At 41.9% G+C, this 27,607-nt stretch overlaps 1 protein-coding gene across 8 annotated transcripts in view; it reads right to left on the bottom strand.

Annotated features, from left to right (window-relative positions):
- Positions 1 to 27,607, bottom strand: part of CTNNA3 (catenin alpha 3) — a 577,974-nt gene that overhangs the window by 170,059 nt on the left and 380,308 nt on the right. For all 8 annotated transcript variants that reach the window (XM_053388388.1, XM_053388387.1, XM_053388385.1 and 5 more), the window contains one exon: positions 27,488 to 27,580. In XM_053388388.1, coding sequence (XP_053244363.1) covers positions 27,488 to 27,580 — 93 coding nt within the window. The remainder of the gene's footprint in view (positions 1 to 27,487; positions 27,581 to 27,607) is intronic.

The following is a 27,607-nucleotide window of genomic DNA, read 5'->3' on the forward strand; positions in this document are numbered from 1 at the left end:
CCTCCCTGAGTGAGAGAGGGGAGGGAAGAAGAGGATGGTTCTTTGCCCACAGCTGGCAAGCAAAGCAAAGCAAAAGATCTCCTTATCTGGATATCAAAAGAGGCAAGGAAGAGGATGTAATGAAATTTAACAGCAACTTAAATATGCCTGGAAATAGAAGAGATAGAAAAAGGTTATAGGGGTTTTATGAAACAGGCAGAGAGTGGGAGGTGTAATACATGTGTGCAATAAAATGTCTGAGAGGGTTCAACAAGAGAGGTTTAAATTTGTATTTATTATTCCATTTATATCCCACCTTTCATCCAAGGAGCTGAAGTAATAAAATTCATGGTCCTCACTCCCTTCCTTTTTCTCTCAAAGCAAATTTGCTGAGAGACTGTAACTAAGCCAAAGTCATCAGTGAACTTCATGGTTGTGCAGAGAGTTGAGCCCTGGTCTCCCAGGTCATAGCCCAACAGTCTAACACATAGTCCACTACTCCATATTGGCTCTCTCCTGAATGTGCCGTTAGTGGTAGATAGAATGTCCCATGACCTCATTTCTAAGATGTACAATGGTACCTCGCAAGACGAAAAACGCGCAAGATGGAAGAGTTTTCCGTTTTTTGAGTCGTTCCGCAAGACGAATTTCCCTATGGGCTTGCTTTGCAAGACGAAACGTCTTGCGAGTTCTTGTGAGTTTGTTTCCTTTTTCTTAAAGCCGCTAAGCCGTTAATAGCCGCTAAGCTGCTAAGCCGTTAATAGCCGCTAAGCTGCTAATAGCCGTGCTTCGCAAGACTAAAAAACCGCAAGACGAAGAGACTCGCAGAACGGATTAATTTTGTCTTGCGAGGCACCACTGTAATCAAGCTCAGTCTTCTCTTGTATCCCATGCCAGTGATTCCACAGATTAGTGACCTTTGTATGACCCACTTCTAAAAGCAGGTGCTTCAGAAGTGGGTGCCTGAGGCTACATGTTTAAGTATTGCTCATGGTCCCATCACATGTGCATCCCTCCCCCTAAGAACAACCATTCAATTTGGCTGGGAGTTCAAAGCTGGTCAGAAATGGTGCTGGTTGCATCATTCCTTCATGCAACATGGCCACAGGGCTTCTAGATAAGGTAGGATTGCCATATGTCCTCTTTTTCCAGGACATGTACCCTTTTTCAAGGGTATGTAAAATAAGAGTCGTCAAAGAGATCCATAGTTAAAAGTAGAAGTTGTCAAATGTGTCCTTTTTTGCTCTTCAAAACATGGCAATTCTACCATGTGGTTAGGGTCAGAGAATATTGCCTCTATTTTGATTGTTGGTAGTGGACTGTAACAGCTGTACCCAAAGACATGTTTGGTGAAAATCCCAGGTGAGTACAAGCACTCATACCTTCAGCTGAAGATTATCAACTGGTCAAGATTAGCATAACAAATGTTCTTGGCTGGATTTGCTAATTTTCTTTGTTTTGCTGTATTATTGCTACTGATATGTCAAGTGCAGTAATATGCAGAAAAGCTTGAAACCCATTCTGATCCAACCAACCCAAAACATTTTTTCTAATTGAGCTGGAATAGAAAATGCCCCTCTCCCACCAGTAAAGTTATTTTGACACTCAAGGCAGAAAATCCCACAAGCATCTCTCCCCGTTCTTGGAAGTAAAAATATAACAGTGATAAATAAAGAACAATTCACGGCCCTTAAGTGACACCCAAAATTAGCAGGACAGCCCTAATTCTGAAGCCTCATGTGCCCAACCTCATTTAGTTAGCTTATAAAAACAATTTAAGAAAATGCCTTAGTCAAATCAATACGGTATCTAATGGAGATGCTGTGAGAGGATGTATACAAGAAACAGATCGATTCTGGAATATTCCATAGGCTAAATTCAACTAAATAGTTGCACTACCTAACAAGTTGTGCTAGAGCAGATATGCTCACTTCCCCTACTTGTGTCCTACCCCCATCAGCTCTGAGGGGTTGGAATAACCCCCAGAACAGCTCATGAGAACAGAGGAGATTGTTCCATCCAGCTGGGAGAAATGTTTGCACTGATGGAAGGATCATAACAGTGCAATGCTGAATTCCTCCCCTTGTCTTTTGTCACTCAGACATCACAGCGCTTACAACCCATTATTACATTGGCCTGGATCCAGAACAAGTTGGTTGCACTTAGGCCCCATTGAAATAATAATAACAAACCTGAGCACCATTGATTCCAATGGGGCCTAACTGTGAAGAACATGCTGTAATCCAACTCACAATGACTGCAAAACAAAACTCCAAGTGCTCTACTGGAAGAGCCTGAATCCCTTCAAGGAATGTTCAAGTTTGAAGCCTCACTGGCGTGAATGAGGCTTCTGCCAGCAAAACACTTTATATCTAGGTAACATTTGGAAACAAAACTTTCCAGCTCAGACTTCTGAGTTGGACAGAATGCATGTGCGCAAGAGATAGGGAGCAGAAACATATGGGTGTCAATGCAGAAGGATGGAATCCTGCCTACAAATGCAAAAATAGACTAAATCAAGTCAGATGCTGGACAGTTTTGGTAGCTTTGTGCCAATGTTAGGCTCCCATTTGTCTTACCTGGCATACACTACTCCCATTACTTACAGGGTACAGCCGTCCATATCAACGCTTCTGCTGCAGTAATGTGCAAGATGCAGATACAGCAAATCCTCCCCCTCCCCACAGTGTTTCAACTGCAAAATCTGTTGTCTTCATCAGCATTTGGCAAATGTAAGAATCCAAGGAGGAGTAATAAGCATTCTTGCTCAAATGTGGCAATGCCAACCCATCTTGTGCTTTAATTTATATGCTAAATTTGCCCATCTGAAATCTCTTAATGGGTGTTGGGAAGAAGCTAACCATTACCAATGCCTCAGCTGATTTGTTTTCATGTATTACGGTACTGTTAAAAAAAATTCATAGAGCACAAGCACAACAGCAATTTATCATCTCGGTGCTCCTGTCCTTGTGTTGTTTTATTGCTATAGTTTGCTATAGTTGTGGGCCTCTCACCTGCTCAAGCAGTACAAACTTTGACTTAAAGGGGAAACAGTTTACAATCCTGTGCCAGATTTAATCAAATTGTGGCTTCCACATACATTTGGAACTCTGTTCCCTTGTTTAAATCCCACCAGCTATACAAGAATTACTGAGGTTGGCCACAGACGAGCCTTTACTATAAGAGAGCCACATGTAAGCTTATGGAATACTGAAACACTGAAACCTGGTGGGATAAGTCCCACGATTGGAATGTAATAATGGAGGGATACAATCTATTTCAGAGAAACAGACCAGACAAGAAAGGAGCAGGAGTGGCGTTATATGTCAGGGATGTGTATACCTGTGAAGAGATCCAAGATTTAGAACCTCAAAGCCAAAGTGAGAGCATTTGGGTCAAAATTAAGGGAGAGAAGAATAACAGTGACCTCATTGTGGGAGTTAACTATAGACCCCCAAGCCAAACGGAGGACATAGATGATGCCTTCCTGGAACAGATGGCCAAGCATGCAAAAGGAAGGGAGATAGTAGTAATGGGGGACTTCAATTACCCAGATATTTGTTGGATGTCAAACTCAGCCAAGAGCATAAGGTCAAACAGATTCCTCACTGGCCTTGCAGACAACTTTGTTGTCCAGAAAGTGGGAGAAGCAACAAGAGGAACAGCCATTTTAGATCTGGTCCTAACCAATGTTGATGACCTGGTTAGTGGGGTAGAAGTGGAAGGATCATTAGGCGCGAGTGATCATGCTCTTCTGAAGTTTACTATACAGCGGAAAGGAGCAACCAAGCATACTAGGACTCAATTTCTTGACTTTAAGAAAGCCGACTTCATAAAACTTAGGGAAGTGCTGGGTGAGATCCCATGGACAGTAATACTAAAAGGAAAGGGAGTTCATGATGGGTGGGAGTTTGTTAAGAGGGAGATAGTAAAAGCACAACTTCAGGCAACACCAATGAGACGGAAACATGGAAGGTGCCTAAAGAAGCCAGGGTGGCTATCTAAAGAACTTTTAACTGAGTTAAGATTAAAAAAGGATGTGTACAAAAAATGGAAAAGGGGGAAACCACCAAAGAGGAATTCAAACAAATAGCCAGCACGTGTAGACACAAAGTCAGAAAAGCTAAAGCACAGAATGAACTCAGGCTTGCTAGAGAGGTTAAAAGCAACAAAAAAGGCTTTTATGGGTATGTTTGTAGCAAAAGGAAGAACAAAGAAACAGTGGGGTCACTCAGAGGAGAAGATGGTGAAATGCAAACAGGGGACACAGAAAGGGCTGAACTCCTCAATGCCTTCTTTGCCTCAGTCTTCTCCGATAAAGAAAACAATGCCCGACCTGAAGAATTTGGAGCAAATGATTCAGCAGAGGAAACACAGCCCAGAATAACTAAGGAGATAGTACAAGAATACTTGGCTAGTTTAGATGTATTCAAGTCTCCAGGGCCAGATGAACTGCATCCAAGAGTATTAAAAGAACTGGCAGATGTGATCTCAGAACCACTGGCAGTCATCTTTGAGAATTCCTGGAGAACAGGTGAAGTCCCGGCAGACTAGAGGAGGGCAAATGTTGTCCCTATTTTCAAAAAGGGGAAAAGAGAGGACCCAAATAATTACCGCCCAGTCAGTCTGACATCAATACCAGGGAAGATTCTGGAGCAGATCATTAAGCAAACAGTCTGTGAGCACCTAGAAAGGAATGCTGTGATCACCAATAGTCAGCATGGATTTCTGAAAAATAAGTCATGTCAGACTAACCTGATCTCATTTTTTGACAGAATTACAAGCCTGGTAGACGAAGGGAATGCAGTGGATGTAGCCTACCTTGATTTCAGCAAGGCATTTGAAAAGGTGTCCCACGATATTCTTGTAAAGAAGCTGGTAAAATGCGGTCTTGACTATGCTACCACTCAGTGGATTTGTAACTGGCTGACTGACCGAACTCAAAGGGTGCTCATCAATGGTTCCTCTTCATCCTGGAGAAGAGTGACTAGTGGGGTGCCACAGGGTTCTCTCTTGGGCCCGGTCTTATTCAACATCTTTATCAATGACTTGGGTGATGGACTCAAGGGCATCCTGATCAAATTTGCAGATGACACCAAACTGGGAGGTGTGGCTAACACCCCAGAGGACAGGATCACACTTCAAAATGACCTTGACAGATTAGAGAACTGGGCCAAAACAAACAAGATGAATTTTAACAGGGAGAAATGTAAAGTATTGCACTTGGGCAAAAAAAATGAGAGGCACAAATACAAGATGGGTGACACCTGGCTTGAGAGCAGTACATGTGAAAAGGATCTAGGAGTCTTGGTTGACCACAAACTTGACATGAGCCAACAGTGTGACGCGGCAGCTAAAAAAGCCAATGCAATTCTGGGCTGCATCAATAGGAGTATAGCATCTAGATCAAGGGAAGTAATAGTGCCACTGTATTCTGCTCTGGTCAGACCTCACCTGGAGTACTGTGTCCAGTTCTGGGCACCACAGTTCAAGAAGGAAACTGACAAACTGGAACGTGTCCAGAGGAGGGCAACCAAAATGGTCAAAAGCCTGGAAACAATGCCTTATGAGGAAAGGCTAAGGGAGCTGGGCATGTTTAGCCTGGAGAAGAGGAGGTTAAGGGGTGATATGATAGCCATGTTCAAATATATAAAAGGATGTCACATAGAGGAGGGAGAAAGGTTGTTTTCTGCTGCTCCAGAGAAGCGGACACGGAGCAATGGTTCCAAACTACAAGAAAGAAGATTCCACCTAAACGTTAGGAAGAACTTCCTGACAGTAAGAGCTGTTCGACAGTGGAATTTGCTGCCAAGGAGTGTGGTGGAGTCTCCTTCTTTGGAGGTCTTTAAGCAGAGGCTTGACAACCATATGTCAGGAGTGCTCTGATGATGTTTCCTACTTGGCAGGGGGTTGGACTCGATGGCCCTTGTGGTCTCTTCCAACTGTATGATTCTATGATTCTATGAATACATGCACTGACCTAGAATGAGGTGGCCTAGATGAGGTGGTAAAACTGTTCCTGGAGTACAGCTGAGCCAAAATGCCTTTTTCTCACCCTACTTCTGGGGAAAAGAAGGCCCCTCTTCAGAATTTTATCAGAATTTTCGCCAGTTTTATGTTGTGGCAGGCACGCCCCTCCCAACACACCAACACACACACACATACCCTGAAGAGAAAAAGAATTTGTGCTCCCACCACTGCTAATAGTGAGCCCCACTCCTGAGAAGCTGTTGAAGGATTTATCCTCCCACTGCCACAAATAGGGTGCAACATTTTGAGATGCCATTTGCATACAGCTCTATCCTAGATGATATCAGGATAGAGATTGTATAATTGGATGCTTCTACCTTGGGGGGTGGGGGATATCCTGCACATAGAAAATTAGATGTCAGAGATAAGGGTTTTTAGCTTAGACCTCTCCCTGATATGGGGCACCATTCAATCATACACTCTGTCTTGGATGTCATAGAGAGACATTCAACAGAGCTCCAGAGGAAGATCTCTGCTCACATGATAGGATTTCCTGTTCCTCTCTTACCCAAGAAACCTCATGTGCTGCCTGCAAATAGGCCCTGGAGGATCTCCCAAGCCTATGGAGTAGATTTGGGGGACACACAGAGGGGATGGTGAATCCATTCTGCTAATGGTGTCCAATCCTGTGGTGAACAGGTATCATTCATACTGTCCAGGAACAGTTTTGCCACTAAGCAACAGGCTTGTCAGGAAACAAAAGACACAATTCCTTTCCATTCTTACACTAAACTACACCTTGAACCAATTGCGAAATTTGGTACTTTGCAATCTGATATTTTCATCATGCTGCCTAGAGGAATCCTGACTGCAAACCCACATTATGTAGCTCAAGTCATTTATGTTTGTTCTGCCTACATAGAAAGACTCATGAGTAAATGAGGAAAAGGAGTACACAATGAGAACGACTGAATTTATGGTCCTATTAATTTCTACGGAAACAAGTTTAGTTATTCTTGAACTTTCCTCAAATAAAGTAAGGATCTGGTCAGTATTATTTTGCTTTAATTAAATATAGATTTACTGGATGCACTTACACCAAACTCAAATTACATGTTGAAAATAGGCTTGTTAATAAGAGCAAAATAACAAGCTTTGCATTAGCCTATTGCTATGATTGAATCTAAGCTCAAAATGCCACCAAATATGAAGAGATTTCCAATTTTAATATGATTGTGATTGCTAATAAATGGAACACAAATATTCCCTAATAAACAAATATGATTCTTTTCTTATTTTTAGAAAAAGGGCTTGGTATCAGTACTATTAGAACTTTTTAGATATATGAACTTTAAAAATAATGAGATGAATCCACAGAAGGCTTCATCTCCTATGGTCTCTGATGAACAAGAAAGGAAATTTGACCTTATAAACTGGGGGAGGGAAGGAAATAATGCAATTTTGAGTGCAATTACCTTTACACTTCCTTTTAGCATACACTGCAATATTCTATCTTGTCTTGCAGAGACATGATGGCTTTTGACACTCCATTCCAAACCACATAAATTAACAGGCAAGGGTCAAAAGTGCCATAAGGTGGGAGATACATGATCAGATCTCCCAACCTTTTTTTCTTTTACATCAAAGGAGGAGAAGGGAGCAACTAATGGCCAAACTATATGTGACTTTTATTACATAGTTTACTCTGGATTGCAAGTTTTTTTTTCCTCTTTCTCCTGTGCTAGCAATTATGAAAGAAAAAGCTTTCATTCAAGGGCAATCTGTATGATAAATGTCATCTGTCATTTAGCCTTAATTCAGTCAAGGAAGAACTGCTGGGGGAGAGGTCAGTGAATGCCCCCCCCCAGTAAGCCAAGAAAATCTTTAATGAAAAATATTTCAAACAAACCAACAAACAAAAATGGTTCTGGGACTAAGCCTTGGTTTGGAAAGTGCAGAATGTCCACTTGCAGCGTGGCCACCTGGGTGTTTGTCTGTTCTTTTTATAAGGGTGGCTTTGGCAACAGCCACAGGGGACAGTGTTCCTACAACTCCCCAATCCTGTTTCAGAAGAACCTCTTCCTTCCCTCTGCCCCTGTACTTGAGGGTCATCACCTCTCTCCAGGGATTTGTCCAGAACAAGGTAAATGTTGGGGAATGGCTCCCTCCTGAACTCTGAGCCTTTTCCCTCTCTGCCTCCATATGGAGGTCTCCACCCTTCCCCCTGTCCCAGTACCTGAGGCAAGTGCCCGCTGTCTGGGCTCCAGTCCCTCCCAGGATGCGGCAGCTCCCAGGCTGAATCTTTTCCTCACTGTTCTTAGCATCTTTCCCCACTTTGCCTCCATACGGGCATCTCAGCTCCATCCCGGCCGGCCTAGCCCAGAAGCAGCAGCCAAAGTCTCCTTCCTCTCTGAAATAAGTTGAGATGCTGTTTTAATCGGAAGAGACTTTGGCTGGTCCCTCCGCACCAAACAGGGCCAGGAAGGAGCCATTCCTGCACGGTGGGGAAGAGGCGTGAGGGATGGCAGTCGGGAACTGCAGGGATGTCCTCTGGTCCTTCATCCTGGGAGCTGGAGTTGGAGCCTCATCCCTAGAGGTGTGGCCCTGTGGAGGAAGCAGGATATTGTTTGGGCTCTCATGTCAATGGGCTCTCACTTTCCTTGGATTCCCCAATTACTCTATTGCCACTGCTGGTTAAATTCACAGTGCATAAAATCGCCAGTGGCTCCTGGATTTTTAATGCTCGCAGTTGTACTCTGCATCCATCTGGAAGCTGTAGTGCCACATGCGAGCCGAGACGGGGAATAGCCAGTGGTGGTGGAGGCCCTGTGTTGTCACAGATATTACATATGAGAAATGCCAGGAAACCCAGAAGTCTAAACTGAGAGGTCCTGGCTTATGTTTTTCAGCAGGACTCAGGGACCACCCTGGACCCTCAGCCTTTTGCTGTTGCCTCCTTGCGTCAAATTAAAGAGTCTTTGTAAAGGTCACACACAGTGATAGTGCAAACAAATAATACCAAATAAATCTCACTACGCTCCTGCCCCATGCAAGCTAAAGCCTGCTAGAGACATTCCCCTTGAAACCATAGGCCGTGTACCCACCATACATTTGGGGCTCATCTCCACTTCCCCTTAGGTCATGTGCCTAGCAAGCACAGGTGTGTTAACAGATTTGCTCTTTGCTAGACCAGCCAGCCTGGTTTGCAAAAGTCAGCTCAGGGATTCCTTGTCTGCAGCTTCTCCTTTCATTGATATCCCAATTAATCAAAAAATTTACCATTGATCAATTTCTAGCATTGGGAGTGGGGGGCTCCTGTAAATCTATAACAGTATTTCTCCTGTACAGTTTTTAATGCCTCTATTGTTGTGAACTGATGCATGATTATATATATTTTTTAAAAATATTTTTTATTAACCGACCAATCAAATCATCACATAAATTCCGAATTACAAAGCCAAATTTTAAATTTTTGTTGAGGGGACCCAAGTTCCGAAGGGGGATTCCGATCATCTTCTTGCTACTGCGTTAATCAAATCAGTCCAAATAAAGTTCATAATTCTATCCAGTCTTATCTTGCTGTTTCCACATCTCATCTTGTTCGTACATTTTTTTCTTTTTTCCTTATGATCTCTTCTGGTAATCTCTTTAAGCAGATAAACACCAATTATAGTCCTGTGTGGATTTTTCTGTTCATCCAATCCTCATATCAAGATGGTTTCCATATATCATCGCTTTCATAAATAACATCGCTCTTTCCATCATTTATCTCGCAAACTGTTGTTCTTAAGTCCCTCTGAGGAGTCTCACACACAATATAAAAGCAGCTCTATTTCTCCTCCCAGACTCAAGTCCTCCGACAGAGCTTGCCAACATGGCGACGGTATTTTTAACTGCGTCATTCCAAAGCTCTTATACATTCCACGGTCTTCTTAAAACATGCTTTGATTAGAAAATTTATCTCCACACAGTCTTAAATCCACAGCTTGTCATTAAAACGGCATTTCTGACTTGTGGGGGGGGGATTCTTGTTTAATCACATAAAGGAAAGAAAGGAAAGTTTTTTCCCCCTCCCCCATCCAGTCCCTTTGCCATACCGAGTCTTGGCGTATCTTCTCATGATTTAGTCTTGTTCCTCCAACTCGTCTTGTTTATCAGAGATCTCTTCAGTTAGCAGTCTTTACTCCCCCTCCTTCCTTGAAATATGTGCATTCGCTTCCTCCTAATTGATTCTTTTGAAGTTATTGCAGCTAGTGGCGCGGATCAGAGACAGCGTCCAGGAGCGCCGAGATCCCACAGGAGGGCATTCTGCCTAGTGCCCCCATCCCCACAAATTCGGGGGTGGTATAGGGCACAGCAGGCAAGGGCAGCCACCCCCCCACAACCTTGGGGGGGTAGGGAGGCTATTTACTCCCATCACAGCCTCCTAATTACCTCGTGTGGGTCGGAGAGATGTTATTGTCAGCCATCTTGTCAGCCATCTTCCGATGCGCCCCTAGTGGTAAGTAAAGCTTATTTTTCAAGTTCCCCAGTTGATACCTGATTCTTTCTTAAGTGTGGTAAAAGGAGGGAAGGCAGCTAACTTCTTTTTAACAATGTTTATTACGAAATATTATTTGATCGTTGGCATATCGAAAGCAACCAGTTGCTCTATTTTCTTTTAGTTTTAACATGTGCCAGTCATGCCGTTCTCCTCTTTCAGGGAAGGGCACATTCAGACAGCAACCGGGACATCCCAGAAGGCATGCAAGGCCGTGAGCAGCATGGATTCCTCCAGCGACTTGGAAGGACTTTACAATTCAGAAAGGCAAGACTGGAATGCCACAGAAGACGGAGTTTCGCTTTTGTCCATCAGCTTGTGTGCTGGCAACGGAGACCATTCTCTTGAAGCGTGGCCCTGTGAAGGAAGAAGGACTTGGTATCCTCCTGGTAGATGTGGGCAATGGATGCCCAATGCCCCTGCCCTGACATTGCTTCCAAAGAAAGCTTGGCCCACCCACTTCAGGACAAGAACATCTCCTTTCTGCTCTCATGCAGGATGGTTCTTCTCCCATTCTCTGTTGACACTCAACTTGTAGGGTGTTCTCCCAGCCCCATGCAAATCTTTCCTTCCTCATACCTGTTCTTTTTACACAGAGTGCTTATGCAGGAGCCACAACAGTGCACAAAGGAGATCCTGGAAGAAAGAAGGGTGGACCTCCTGTTTTAACCCTATGTGTATCAGCAAATTCAGTCTAATTAATTCCGATCTGATTATGTTCCTTTCTTCAAACAAAATTATAGAAGATGCAGAATTCTTCTTACCCTTTTATTTCAGTTTGAATATTTTTAGTTGAGAATCTCCTGTTGATGGTAGGCAGTTCAAGGCTTTATCCCACAGAGTCTCGGTGCAGCCAAGAGTGCTCTCAACCGCTCTCTCCCCCGCCCCTTTGACCTTCAGCAGCGGTTATTCTGGGGATGGTGGGAGATTTGGTGCTATGCCGGAATCCTTGACACTCTGCACACCCTTGCAGAGCTTTTGTAGGAGGGGCGCCTTGCCTTGGTCGCTCCCCTCTGACCTCTGTGGGGCTCAGGTCTGTCCAGAGATCAGACCCGTACTCCCTGTTCTGTCGGCAGGAAACTGGAAGTCTCGTCAGTGTATACTTACTTAAGCACCATTTCCATGATCTACATCCTCTGTCTGAAGCTACTATTAGTTCCACCAGAAACAAAGTACACAAACACACACAATGCCTAATAACAGCACCAGGGGGGCCATTTCGATCAGGGAAATAGTACGGGGGGGGGGAGAGCTAGTACAACTGGTACTCACCTGAAGGGTAGATTTACATTGCCTGCATAGGGTTATTGGACTGGGTTGGGCTCTGACTCCACCCAGGGACGAAGACTTGGAATGTAGGCTTGGCTCCCAAGTCAGTTGGTTTACAGACTTGTGGAACAAGTTAATATTTGTGCCTTACAGTGGTACCTCGGATTAAGTACTTAATTCGTTCCGCAGGTCCATTCTTAACCTGAAACTGTTCTTAACCTGAAGCACCACTTTAGCTAATGGGGCCTCCTGCTGCTGCCGCACCGCTAGAGCACGATTTCTGTTCTCATCCTGAAGCAAAGTTCTTAACCCAAGGTAATATTTCTGGGTTAGTGGAGTCTGTAACCTGAAGCATATGCAACCTGAAGCGTATGTAACCCAAGGTACCACTGTACACGCTTGATGTGGAAATGTGAGAAATAAACTTAAAACTGGGAAAATGAGAAACTGAGAGAAACCAAAATTGACAGATTGAAAGCTTTTTGAATATATTGTCCAAGAAGCCCTGCCTAGAGACCTCATTACTATCATCAGGTGTAAGGCAAAAATGTTTCTGTTCTGTTCCCAGGCTTTCAGTGACTACTAAAGGAAGCACTTTCAGCTTACAGTAGTTTGATTTCACCATCTGTTTTGCTGTTTAACTTTGTTGTTTTAATTTGGAATGATAATAATATTTTTTGTGTCTTATCATGCTAGCTGCCGTTGGAACATTAATCTATGTTGAAAGAGTAGGGTTTAATTATGTATAACAAGCAATCAAGCAATTATTGCGGTATACTGTAGTATATCCCCACCAAATTTTCAGCACCCCCAAATACAATTTTTAAGTTAGCATTTTTACTTTTTGATGTTATATTGTGCCTCTTTGAGTCTTGGAAAAAACTGGTCCTATGAACATGTAAATCCCACTGAAAATGGAAATTACTTCTAAAAAGAGATGGATAAGATTGTGCTGTGAGGTTAGCAATGTCACATTATTTTTTCTCATCAAACAGAACTTTATTGTAAAGGTGCTCAATTAAGCACAGCCAACTAGAAATTGCAGACCTTTAGAATACCCCTGTGCACATCAAATAGCTATCCATTGAATGGTTTCCTGGGGTCTTCCTACTATGAAGCGGAGTGATTTATTACTGCGGCAAATAAATTTATTGGTTTTACTTTTCCCCATGCAGATTGCATGACAAGCTGGAAGACATTAACAGAAAAAAGAATAGTTATCTATTTATTTACTATTAAATTTATATACCACTCAAAAGATCACAGGGTGGTTTATTGCATAAAAATAAAAAATGAAAGCACAAAATAGTATCATAATAATAACAACCAAAAAACCAACAATCCCCTTCCACAAACACATATTTTATTTGTTACATTCTTACTAAATCTTTTATTTGTTAAGTTATTACTGAAATGCATCTACAAATTAAACTGTAACTGTTCTAACCACACGTTAAAAGGAAAACTTTCTGTTAATGACACAAATTCTTCTTCTTCTTTTTCACAGCTCCTCTTGTTTATGTTTGAATATTATATAATTGCAAAACAAATTAAAAATACATGAAATAAAAAAGCAATCACAAAGAAGTACACTAATTATATGCACTGTTTTGAATAAGCAAGTGTCAAAGGCATAATTTGTCCATAATATAAATGATATGATTGACTGCATGGGCTGGCTGTAGAAATTAGCTTCAGGTAAAGCATCTGTCTCCAGTTATTAGCAGCCAAAGAGACAGAGACCCTTGTGGCTATAAACAGGCAAGAAGAACTTTTAGTTACAGGCAAATGTACTGTACCCTCTAACAGTTTATTAAAGGGCAAAAGAAAAAAAAATCAGTTTCATTCCAAAAAACTTCCAATTCTAAACTGCTCGCATGAATTCTAGCAACCCTCCACTTTCATGAATATTTGAGTGTGTGCACGCTTGCAAATAATCAGCATTGCTCAGCATTTTATCCCAGTTCACAAATTAAGTTCTGTGTTGAGAAGCTACCAGGCAGTGGCAGAGCTTCATGCTCCGGCACCGGGGGTCGGAGAGCAGGCAGGGGCGGGACTGGCGCACCGCCCGCAGGGGCATGGCGCGCGTCCGGAGGGCGTGGCACCCAGCCGCGATGGCACCCCACCGGGATCGCGCTGCCGGGGGCAATGCACTCCCCCCGCACTCCTCTTCCTCCACCAGTGCTACCAGGCAGTGCTGGCCCAAGCTATTTTGGCACCTGAGGCAAACCACAAAATGGTGTGTGTCCCATCCCCCTGCACCCAGGGCAGAAGAGGTGAGTGAAGATCCTACACTGGGAACAATGGGAGAATAAAGACCTACATTGGGGACAAGGGTGGGAGGAGACCACCAGCGCCTCCTATTCACCAAGCGGCTACTGTAGAGGTGGCATGGGGGCAGATTTGGCTTTCCAAGGAGCACACCATAGCTGTTTCTGCCACCACAGCAGCAGTTGGCGATGCATTCCTTGGAAGCCAGAACTGCTGTCCCTGTGGATTCTGCCACTTGAGGTAATCATCTCACCTTGCCTCATGGGTGGCTTAGCCCTACTTCCAGGTGAGCATATATATTGTAAAATCACAGAGGACCATTACGATTTCCAGGAGGTTTAGGTGGTAAACAGCATTGTCCCTTTTTTTTGCCTAGAACCCCTATGAAATCCTGCTATATTTCCACAAAAATCTCTTAAGTAGTTTACAAAACCCAACAAAAAAGGGAGAAATGTAATAAATGCATTATGAATTCCACATTCAAAATCAAACAATACTACTAATCATAATTCTCTAAACAATATACGTAAGTAAAACAAGTAAATCCACAAAAACAAATTGTATACAAGATATATCAAGACGCATCAAAATGGAATGCAAGTACATTAAAAAAAATTCACAAATGTCACAAATATATCGCAAAAGAAACAAAATAGAACCCCCAGAATCATTCACCTATGTACTCAATCTATGCAAATCGATGCAAAACTAATCTAAACATGAGGATAGAAGGAATAAAATAAGGTGACTGGTATTTCGGAAAAGAAGATTCCATAAAAGAAGATTCAGCAGAGTCCAGTGTTCTGGCTATGTACTATTAAAGAATTATTTAGAATGACTGTAGAACAAAATTTCATAAATATTAATGAGAGGCTGGTTCATTCCAAATTATTTCTGCATGTCTTTATGTTTTCTAGGTGAGTAAACCTCTACACAAAACCTGAATGGATGTAGTACATTTCCAAACTCTACACCTTTGAGAAAATATACCCCTGGGCCATGAATTTCTGCATGGGTGAGGGCTGTCCTTGAGACACACATCAATATTGCCTTGCAGGCATTATATGTTTTCCTCTTCCGAAAAGGCATTTGAGGTCACTCTGAAATCAAAGGACCACAGCAGCAAGGCCATGCTTTCAAAGAATATTACTTCCCCACTTCCTAGCAAGAGAAAAACTAATGTGGCTGAGGCAGGCACATGCATGCATTTTTACCAGACAACATCTGAATAGACACAGGGATGCCAGGTAATTGAATTAGCCAGCTAAAGAGCCAATAAAATAGCAAGGAAAGGAAATAGCTCGCATAATGACTGTTAATTTTAAAAACTGCTGTTGTTAAAATCAATTGGGTACAACATGGTTCTCAGCTATAGAACACTAGATTCTGCATTCAAATGAATTAAATTATAACTTACAGAAAAAAGGAAAGAAAAGGCACACAGGAGCTGGTTCCCAGTGGTAAAATACAGAAAAGGTACAAAATATGAGTCACACTTTCTCTGGGAGATGCACCAAATCCCTACATTTTAAAAGGTTTTCAGATTTAAAAAATGGTTTTAATTGTGTTTTTGGTATTGTTCAGCTGCTTTGTTGTTTGCCACCCTAGGTGCCTTTGGGAGGAAGAGCAGGACAGAAATTTAATGAATAATAATAAGATTTAACAATGTAGGTATTGTAAGATTAACGTAAGCCAAAGGACCCCTGGATGGTTAAGTCCAGTAAACTGAAACTATGGGGTGCAGTGCTCATATCTGCTTTCAGGTCGAGGGAGCCAGCATTTATCCGCAGACAGCTTTTCCAGGTCATGTGGCCAGCATGACTAAACTGTTTCTGGTGCAACAGAATACCGTGATGAGTGCCAAAGTGCAGAGAAATGCTGTTTACCTTCCTGCCACTGTCATACCTATTTATCTACTCACGCTGGTATGGGGGGAGCTCCATAAGGCTTGGTAGTTAGACCACATCGCCACCCATGTCCCTTTTGTGGGTATTGTAGCTATAATACTGAGATGGATGGAAATATTAAATAACTAAAACAAAAATATAGGTTGCAGGCTCAGGTGTAGTGAACCTGGGTTCACCAGGGGCATGAGGGTACCTATAAGGACAGGACAACAGCTTGGGATTGAAATGGCCACAACCTTCATTGATTACAGATGGAAGTAGGCTTTGGCATAGGCATTAGGTATGTATCTGGCATCAGCTAAGCCCAATTGTTGGCTGATTGGTCCATTAGGGTATATTCTGGGTCCCCCCATGACACAGATCAAATGGGGCAAACCCACCAAGTCTCTACTTAGGGAGTTTTATGGCATATTAGCCCCTCTGTCTGGGCCTTACGATAAACTTTCTCCATGGACCCCTTTATCTGGGTTCCCTAAACCTTTGTTCCAGTTTAGATTAAGGATCCAGGCCAATGCATTTTCTGCCAAAAGTTATGACAGTTGCTATGAGGTAGCCAAAATCTCCAGGCAAGCCCAATTTTTATGCAGGCAGATTCCTCCCTGCCCCAAATATGGTGACAGATAGATTCCACAGCAAGGTTGCTTTCAGGCACTGCCAAGATATGCAGGGGGGGTGGGACTTTCATTGCCAACTGTGCTGCCCCCTCAAAACACAACCAGAATATATGGTATGCGGGTGGACCTGAGTGGAGTTAATTATTAATTATAAAGCCTGTACTTCTAGATTGCACCAGCTTTATTATGGAGCTCATGTTATGCAGCAAGATGCATTTCCAGTCTATTCCCCAGGACATTGTCTGAAGAATAAAGAGAATTCCAATAATATAAAAGGCCATTCCTGCAGTAGAATACACTCGCAAGTCACAATACACCTTTTAAAACATGTAATTTCAATCTAAATATTTTCCTTCATTACTGTTTACTAAAGACTTCTTTTTTTTGTAGTCCCTAGTTCATTCCTTTTTGCTTTCATTGAAAAGAATACTCACACAACAAACTGAATGGATCTTTGGGCTGCTTGGTATTGTGTCCTACTACATTGCAAGGCAAGCTTATTTTTAAAAATTGGTAGTTTCTGATCAAAGGAGATAACTCTCTAATAGTAATGCTATTCTGCTTTACCCATGGCACTTCTAGCATTCTGTTTCTTGTCTCTTCCAAAAACAACAACAACATAATACATTAAAATACACTGATTTTGTAAAGGGATCGTGCAAAATGGGGAAATTAAAGAAAAGACTTTCTGGCGCAAAAAAGAATTCAAATATTCTGATACAAAGGGATATGAGAGAGACAGAAAACGATCACAAGACACTTTTGTGAATTTGCTGTGGACTTTAAAGGAGTGTCCAGCTTTACGTTCATCTTTCATTAACAGAATTTCCTACAAATGATATAAGCTTCTGGACATATGAAGAAAAGCAGTATTGCTTGAATAAACAATGATTTCACCAGAGTTTTCAAACCTAATATTATAAATGGCAAGGAGGACTCTGCAACAAAATGATGCAATGTATCTCTGGTATATTTGTGCTTCCTGTGTCTCTGGCTGAGGGGGTTAGAAAATAAACATTAGGCTCTAAGACTCCTTAGATCTTGCATCACATGGAAAATGTATTTTTAGTTTTTGAATATTTAAAGCCAGTCTGCATGCTAGTCAACAGAGCATGAGGCTTCTGTATGGAATTGAATGCTTTGTTTGCTCAGGGAGGAAGTCTGAGGGCAATTTAATTAGCCGCACCTCGCACCTGAAATATAAAATTATACCACACTGCAGGGCTGATATAAGCACTGCCCTCCAATCCGCAACAAGGTGTTGTGGCTAGGGGGTGGAGAAGGAAGTAGTCTATATGTGAGATGCTTCTAACCCAGCAAGTGTTAAAATATAAGGTTGGCTAGCTTCCTGTGTTGAGATGATCACCTGGGTGATGGACCATTAAGAGAACAAAGGAAAGGGAACTCTGTGTGAGAAGACAAATGGGTGGGACCTCTCCATCAACTCAGAGATAGATAGTCTTTAAACTCTATTATCTGAGCTGGAAGAAAAGCTGCTGGCCCTTAAGAATCTCCCTAGTCCACATCCTTCACTGGCCCTGCTCTACACTGTCCTTGAAGGTTTTTTGCCCTTCATCTGATAATGCATCTTGCTTGGCTGGATGAAGAACAGAGAGGGTTGTATGAGTGTGCAGAGAAATATTTGCTTCTGGTCTCACCCACCACTGGCATGTGGTGCCCAGAACAGAAGGCAGCCCTCAGGGTGAAAATGTTTCTCCATCACTAACTTGTGAGGGCACTTCACCTTGAAATCCTTTAAATAAATGAACAGTTTGTTCTTGCCATGGAGTATTTCACTTCTGCATTTAAATGACAGTGGTATTAAAACTATTGGTGTTTGAAAGTGAATTGGCAGTGCAGCCAGTGTGGAAGTAAAGTACTTGAGTATGGAAGTTATGACTGGAATAAACTATTGCATTTTGACAGTATGGGTGCAAATGTATTGCCAGGTGAATGCATGGATACTATTCTCACTAGGAGGGCCACCATTTCTTTACCTGTTCCTGAGGTTGCGTACCTCAATCAAGAAAGCAATTAAGATGCAAAAGAGGCATGGATTTGGAGATTCTGAGCATCTGGGTCACCAGTATTTTAATTCCTTCCTTAAAAGATTTTTGGTTCTTGTAAGAGAGAGCCCAGGAACAAGTAGCTGGACAGGTGTGGAATTCTCAAATAAGAGGGTTGACCAACTGAGGATGCAGAAGGTGTTCTCAGTACTTCTAATCTCTCCTGCATTCTACATCATGCTTCTCAATACTGTGCACACAAAACTGCCATCAGCAGTCCTGCACATAAGGTTCTTGTTGGCTAAACTCGACATGGACAGTCTTTTAAATAGAGAATGCCTCCCAATAGAAGACTGTCTTCTGAAAGAGTCATAGAATTGTAGAGTTGGACGGTGCCCAAAGAGTCACCTAGGGCAACTCTCTGCAATGCACAGCAATCTGTCCTCTGCAAGAAAAGGGCACCCTCATGAAGATTCTTATTCCTCTTTGTGCCCCTCTCTTCCACCCACCACACATTATCGTTGGCCCCAACCTGAGGCACCGTGATTCTAAGCACGTCCCACCTTGTGTTTAGTTTAACAGTGTTAGAAAGGAAATTAAGAAAATGGTTAAGCAATGTAAGCAACAGGTATAAAAAAAAATTCTCCCTAATTAAAACAGCAGCTCCCTTCATTAATACTCAAAATGGTCTTCGCAAAAATTATTTACCTTTCTATATTTAAGACATGTTTATATTACTAAATTATTTGCATTTCTAAGCTGTGTACATAAAATAGATCCATAGAAAATTGGGAAAGAAAACAACAAAAACAATTATAAAACCAGAATAGTATATGCCAGTCCTAAATATGCTATACTGGCAGAAAGTTGCACTGACTTCCAATCAGTGTGTGTAGGATTGTAGCAACAGCCATAAAAATAGCAGTAAAACATTTTTCCTGCTTTTTCAAAATGTCATTTCCACTTTAATAGCACTAATCTCAAGACTATGGTATGTACCTTTAATTAATATGCTTATTGAAAGGCTGGAAATGGCACTTAAGAAAATGTTGACATTGTTTGAGACACTAACATCTGTTTTGCCAATTTTAAGGCAGATGGTTAGTAGTTCACTGACTCTCCACTTTACCCTATTATTTCTGCCCTTGTTCAGTACTCAGTATGTGTAGAAAATAGTTTTGGACAGAAACTCTTGTCTAGCAGCACTCTGCACACATCAGGAGATTCAAAATGGAATAAAATTGTGATCATTTCAATTACTTTGATGAACAACATGCATGACTCTTTAATCATGACATCAAGATCTAGAGAAGAAAACCAAATAGATACCTGACATTTAGTGGAATGAAAGCAAATATAATATACAGGAAATTGAGGTGCTTTCAGCTCCAAAAATCCATAATAACACAAACAGATGTTTGAAACTCTGCATTACCTAGAAACCAACATATCGGATGAATAATTTTGCAGGATCACATTGCTTCCAAGTGATAGCTTTTGTAGAGAAGAATTTTGCATTTTTGCCAGCTTACATAATTATGCTAGCTGGAGACATGAATCAATATGTGTACAAACTAGAGGAGGCTCAACAATTCAAAGTTCAATAAGGGCTAGGAACAAAGCATAGAAAGAAACTGCAAAAACAGCAACATCCCAAACAACCATTGATGGCTTTGGGATGGAAATGAAATATTGTGCATCTATAAATGAAGAAACAAACAAACAAACAAATTTCTTTCCAGTAGCACCTTAAAGACCAACTAAGTTAGTTCTTGGTATGAGCTTTCGTGTGCATGCACACTTCTTCAGATACACTTGAAACAGAAGTTGCCAGATCCCTCTATATAGTGAGAAGGTGGGGAGGGGTATTACTCAGAAGGGTGGTGGGAATGGGTGATTGGCAGATAGCTGTGATGAGCCTGTTGACGACTCTTAACGACTGCAATAGGTCTTACAGGAAAAAGCAAGGGGTGAGGTGAGAAGGTGAAAAATAGCTTTGTCATTTATAATGAGATAAGAATCCAATGTCTTTGTTCAGACCAGGTCTCTCCATGGTTTTAAGTTTGGTAATGAGTTGCAATTCAGCAGCAAGAATCACAAGACAGAGAAACCAGTAGGAGAACACTTCAATCTCCCAGGACATTCTATACAAGATCTCAAAGTAGCTGTTTTACTACAAAGGAATTTCAGAAATAGACTGGAAAGAGAAGCTGCTGAATTGCAACTCATTACCAAACTTAAAACCATGGAGAGACCTGGTCTGAACAAAGACATTGGATTCTTATCTCATTATAAATGACAAAGCTATTTTTCACCTTCTCACCTCACCCCTTGCTTTTTCCTGTAAGACCTATTGCAGTCGTTAAGAGTCGTCAACAGGCTCATCACAGCTATCTGCCAATCACCCATTCCCACCACCCTTCTGAGTAATACCCCTCCCCACCTTCTCACTATATAGAGGGATCTGGCAACTTCTGTTTCAAGTGTATCTGAAGAAGTGTGCATGCACACGAAAGCTCATACCAAGAACTAACTTAGTTGGTCTTTAAGGTGCTACTGGAAAGAAATTTGTTTGTTTGTTTGTTTGTTTTGAGTATGGCAGACCAACACGGCTACCTTTCTGTAACTGGAACTATAAATGAAGGTTTACAGCACAAGCTTATATATGTTTATTCACAAGTAAGAGTTCAAAGGGGCACACTGAGAGGTGATTTGGTATAAGGGGTTGTCCAAGAGGTTGTTATTTCATCCCACCACTTTCACCGGGAAAACCCAGGATTGTCTGTGGATTGGTGTTTGTTCCAATTCAGCAATAAACAGTGGGGTTTCCTGGGGAAAGTAGTGGGACGAAAGGAAAATCTCTTGGACCCATGCTTAGAAATCAGGAGACAAATGGAAGAAATTGTGGGACAAAAGGAAGTGTGAATGAGCCCTAAGACCGCAGTTGCAGATACTATTGTTATTTAAGGCTTAAGTGGGATATCCAGACATTGCATAATGAGTTGTTCAAATAGAAAACTTAGGCCTGCAATTGTGGGGAAGGGGTTAGACAAAACCCAGGATATACTAGGGGAACACAGCGAGAGGACAAAGGAAATCCCAGGATGCAAAGAACAATACATGACTGTGGATCTGTAATAACTGTTTCAGTCATTATATTTGAACTTGTATCACTTAAACACAAACACAATAATATAATCAGACTCTACTGAGGTATTTACCATTTGTGTATGCAGTTGTCGTTTTTTCACCAAGGAGCTTAGTGCAGCATACGTGGCATTATTTCATTTTTATCCTCACAGCAGCAGCTCTGTAAAGCAAGGTACTGCAGTGTTGCGGACAGGCTGCTGGCTGCCTCTTCACTGCAGCTCAGAGATGAGGAGCCAGAACTCCAGAAAGTGTGCTCCTGTCTCACACCCCTTCTCCTCTCAGGAGCAAATCCCCACCATGCACTGAAAGAAATGCCAGCGCTGGATTAAGCTGCAGTTAACACTACCCCTAATTCTGTTTTAGAAAGGATCTGAAACCATAGATGAATGTTTGCTTCAGATACTGGTGAAGATGGGAAACTTTCTTAGCATTAGCATTAACTACAGTAAGATCTGTGCTTCTCAATTGCATGTGGCAGGGTGGGGTGATATTTGCTGCTCAGTACTCAACCCAATAAATAAATGTTTAGGGACAGACCAGGGCAGGTGTCACATTGGTGGTTGAGCCAACCAGCGTTTTAGGACCCAAACAACTACCTAGGAATGTTGTCTGATGATGTTGGGTCTCCTTAAGAGGCAGACATGGAATCATTGATTTAAGAGGGTTCCCAATAATCATCTATTCGAACCCCCTGCAATGCAGGAATTGCAGCTAAAGAATCCCTGACAGATGGCCATCAAAATCTCCATGGAAGCAGAGTCCACCACCTTCCACTGTCCAACAGCTCTGTCAGAAAGTTATTCCTAACTTTTAATTGAAGGACAGTTAGTGTACACAAGCATCATAAATATACTGTTACGTTATGACTATATATGACCATTTCTGGCTAGAAGTACAAAGAAAATGCCATAAACGTCCAGAGAAGTAATGCTTGGAGGCAGAGGAAAAGAAAACTAGATTGTGTCTGCAACACTACTCTGACTCCTGCCCTAAGTAGCCCCAACCCAAAGGTGAACAGTTATCTGAGAAAAGCATTTTAAGATGGCGAAGGAAATTAAGCTATTGTGAATGAAGGACCATAGTACTTCAGATATACCAGATACCCAAGCAGATTTGCAGGCAATTTCAGCTTTCCTGCTATAAACCCTTCATATTACGTAGCAGAAGCAGCAGTGGGCTGGTGAGGTATAAAGATTATGGAGGCACAAGGGTGGCGCAATAAGTTTAGTTAATTAAAGCCACAGTTGGATTGTGGTAAATCTCAGTAAAAATGTTCCAGCAGCATCACTGCTCTTTCAGCATGGCATCAAATTATTTTACACATTTATTGGCCACTTTAGGACTTATTTCATTTCCTCTTTGTAGCAATAAATACAGCTCTATTTATAGAGGGCCGTCTAGGCCATTTGCCAAGTAGGTTTCATTAATATTCTGAAAAGACAAAGTATACTTCTTTAAAGTATTGTGGTTGGTGTCTTAATAGTCACATAACATTAGCATGTAATGTTAAAAATAATTACAGCATATAGGGCTCTCAAGCAGCAAGACAGGATGACATTAAGAAAAATATTACTGTACATGAATATGCTGCATATTTGTGCTTTCATAAACCAATTGCGGATGTAAGGATAAAAACAGATGGCTGTACCAATATGCCTATATTATTAAAAAGTAGCTCTGCAAGCTGGAGACAAGAGCTAACATTTCCTATGACTGCCTGCATTTCACCACCGCACTTCAATATGACTCAAATTGTAAGGCAGCCCCCATCCTCCACAGAGGCATGTAAGACCGTCAGCCACAGTGGGTGGGTAGGGAGGATTGCCAGCTTAGCCATCAGTGGCTGAGCAGTTGCAGCAGTATATCAGCCTTCCCAGCTAAGAATAAACCACTGCCTATTTCAAGCCATCATTTGCCATTGCCCCTATCTTTCCTCTGCCCCAGGCCCCAGTCCAGCAACAGAGGGAACAGTGACAACCCAGTGAGGATCCATTCTTAGGGCCTAACAACATGTTACATTAATGATATAATTAGCAATCATGTTGGGTTTTTAAGAAATGACATGGGCAGGAGGGTGTGAGGATCTAAGCCTCTCCTCCCCTGACATAGTGGAAACTGCCCCCTCGTATGGCAATTAGCATTGCAAAAAAAGTTTCCTTTGGTTTAGGGCAAGGTGACTAAAAGCGGGAGTGATAAATGAAGGCAAGAAGTGGTGTATCAATGCAATATCTATACACACACACACACACACACACATATATATATATATATATATATATATATATATATATATATATGCGGGTGGCGCTGTGGTCTAAACCACTGAGCCTAGGGCTTGCCAATCAGAAGGTCGGTGGTTCAAATCCCCGCGATGGGGTGAGCTCCCGTTGCTCGGTCCCAGCTCCTGCCAACCTAGCAGTTCAAAAGCATGTCAAAGTGCAAGTAGATAAATAGGTACCGCTCCAGCAGGAAGGTAAACAGCGTTTCCGTGCCCTGCTCTGGTTCACCAGAAGCGGCTTTGTCATGCTGGCCACATGACCCAGAAGCTGTACGCCGGCTCCCTCGGCCAATAAAGCGAGATGAGTGCCGCAACCCCAGAGTCGGTCACAACTGGACCTAATGGTCAGGGGTCCCTTTACCTTTACCTTTATATTATTGTATAAAGTAAGGGGGGGGACAAAACTGAGCAAAACAAAGCAAAACTCTCACAAATGTATATTTACACATGTACACACAATAAATCTATGGTTGCCATATGTCCGGAATTTCCCAGACATATCCAGAATACTGCAACTGCAAGCAGTATCCAGGAGGAAATCAGCTAAATATCAGGGAAAATCCAGACGTATGGCAGAGCCAATGTCGGCAGTATCGTTTTTGATGATTTTCCTATTTCTTTACTCAACAACTTTGGGCAAAACTTTAAAAAGCCCAACAAAAATCTGTCCAGATTTTTACTTTTTGAAATATGGCAATCTTATCCATGCCTGAAAACAAAGAACAACTTTCTATATCAAAAGCAAATAGAGCCCATTAAAATAATAAAGTTGAATTTTGACTAATGAACACTTTTTGCAAGCAATATGCCCTAATATATGCAATATATAGTAAACATTGTTTAGTTGGAGAACAGGATCACAAAATTCAGATAAATGTGAATTAGCAAGGATAGCTGTGTTTTGGTTTACAAATTGTTTCAGAAAGTGCACATCTGATAGATTTGGCTTTAAATGCATACTGAATCTAATTTTACTTTGTCATACCCTCCCCGGCCCAAGTCTTATAAGCAAGTGGGTACTTGATTTCAAATCACCAATCCCTTTTGCTTGGTAAATGTTCTTTCACTGGACCTAATGGTTAGGGATCCCTTTTAAGGTTAGGAGGTCTAGCCTTCCAATAGTTCAAGCAATCTCTTAATTATTGGTATCCCGCTGTCACCATATAAACACTATTACCTCTTGTTTACTCTGTCATAGCCCTGATAGATTTGCCAAATATGATACATGGTAGGAACAACAAAATTACTGTAACAAAAACTAAATATAGTAGTTTCTTATATGATTGGTTTCTAATAACTGTGTTAGGATACTGTGCATTCTGACATGCACTGATAACTATATCCCTAATCCCATCCTGCCTACTCTATCCCTTACTCCTCAACATCCACACCAGCCACCCTTCTCTCACTCACTCCAAAGCTAACTGTCTTTTGCTCTCTCCACACACTTGTTCTGTCACACGTCACCCACAGCCAATCAGCACACAGCACACTCCAACATCCCATCCCTCTCTCATCCCTGCTTTACACTCACCTCACTGTGTTTTACAAGTATCTCCATACCTAACACGTACCCAGTGCTTTTTTCTGGGGGGATGCAGGGGGACGCATACCCCTAAACATTTTGTGAATCTTTGTACTTTTGTCCATTTACTGTATTTATGTTTCCCAATTTGAACTATAAAATGGTCATCATCATCATTTTATTTGTATGCCACCTTTCCATAGTTAAACCAATGCTCGAGGCGGCTTACAACATGACAAGATTTACATAATTACCAACACAACAAAAGTCATAAACAATAAATAAAACACATCAAAAGGTACACAACCAAATGGGAAAAATTTCCACATAAATCATAAAATCTAAAACTAAAAATACAACATTAATATCAATAACAATTTAAAATGACATAGATAAAAATAAAAACAATTTTAAGCAGCAGCAGCAGTCCTTTTTGGAGCCTGTCAGGCCCTGCCCCAAGCCAGGTGGAGAGAGGCAGGGCAGGGCCCTTCAGGCTCCCAGCAGGTCAGTCCTGAGCTGTGGCAGCAGCAGCAGTCCTTTATGGACCAATGGTGATTTTCTTGAGTCAAAATGAGAGTGCCCCTAAACATTTTTTTAAGAAAAAAAGCACTGCATATACCTTATATCTTTTAATATGCAAAGCTGTATAAGTCAGTCACAATGACAAACACCACACACTACCACATCCCTACTCTAGAGGAATCAGAGGCGCAGCGTAATGAAGAACCAAAAACAGAGGACAATAAGTGCGTTAGTGGTGTGTATTACCATACTGCTTAAGCTGGCAACTTGTATTGGGCCTGTAACTCTGAAAAAGAGAGAAACACACCACAGTGACCTGTCAATTGTTTCTCGAGCACTCACTCTTCTCTCACTCCAGTCTTCTCAAAGAAACATCTGTCACACTGCTGTTAGGTCTGGGTTGCAACAGACTGTCAACCTTTCATACGCATATGAGTCAAACCTGAATTTGCTGTGCCAGAGTATGCCCTGTACCACACATTGCAGACACAGAAGAACTGTCTCTGTATTGAAAACATGCCAGGACTCATGTGCTCTCTTATTATATCTAATAAATACATGCCTGGTAAAAATGAAAGTTTTTTTTAAAATTATGTTGGTTTCTCCCCCTCCCCCATGAAAATAGTGTTTCCTGACCACTATCTATATTGCAATCAGGGCTAGCCGTGCCCTGAAACACAGTGAAATAAGTTCAAGTCCCCCTAGGGATGACTGTGGGCAGGATTCCTGCACTGCAGGGTATTGAACTAGATGAGTCTTGGGGTTCCTTCCAGTTCTACAATTCTATGATCTGTTTCAGGTGGCACCACAGGGGAGGGAGGTGATAGAGAAAGATGTCTGAATGGTGCAGCAAGGCCTTGGAAAGTTTTGGTTCCCCTCTCCACTCCCCACAGTGCTCATAAACAAGTGCTCTTACCTGACAGCAAGACAGACAGCCCAAACAACCTCCCCTCTTTCACATGGTGCTGAAATGAGGTGCCACCATCTGGCAAGCATGGTGGGAAGGCTGGTGGCAGCAGGAATCTCACCACCAGGGCTACAAAATGGCAGTGGATGCTGAGGTGGGGCCAGGAAAAGCATCAGCCCTGGAGACCCCTTGCAAATGGCTCACTAACCTCGCTGATGTAGATGCCAAGCTTCTCTGCTTCAAGCAGCAAAATGCCTAGGGCTGGAACTGAGGAGGATATCAACTTGCCCTAAGAACTCCCAATTTTTCTAATGGAATGACAATGCACCAATAGCCCCAAAGGACAACATGCTACTGCAAGACAAGTCACGCTCTGCATTTTTGAATCTGTACGGTATGCTGTTTGTAAAGACAAATAACAAAACATTCCTCTTTTAATATTTTTCTCTTTATGCTTATACTTTTTTCAATGACTCATTCTGGCATTATATTCCTACACACATATTGAACAGATTCTTTTAAAAAATATATTGAATGTAAAAGTCATACCTGTGGGCACAAAGTCTCCATATGACTGGCTGCTGTTTGGACAATTTTTATTCCTTCTTCGTTTGTTGATACTGAGCAAGCAAGATTAGCCACCTGGAGAAAAAACATTGACATGTTTGC

Source organism: Podarcis raffonei, chromosome 5 (assembly GCF_027172205.1).
Source record: "Podarcis raffonei isolate rPodRaf1 chromosome 5, rPodRaf1.pri, whole genome shotgun sequence".
Taxonomy (NCBI): Eukaryota; Metazoa; Chordata; class Lepidosauria; order Squamata; family Lacertidae; genus Podarcis; species Podarcis raffonei.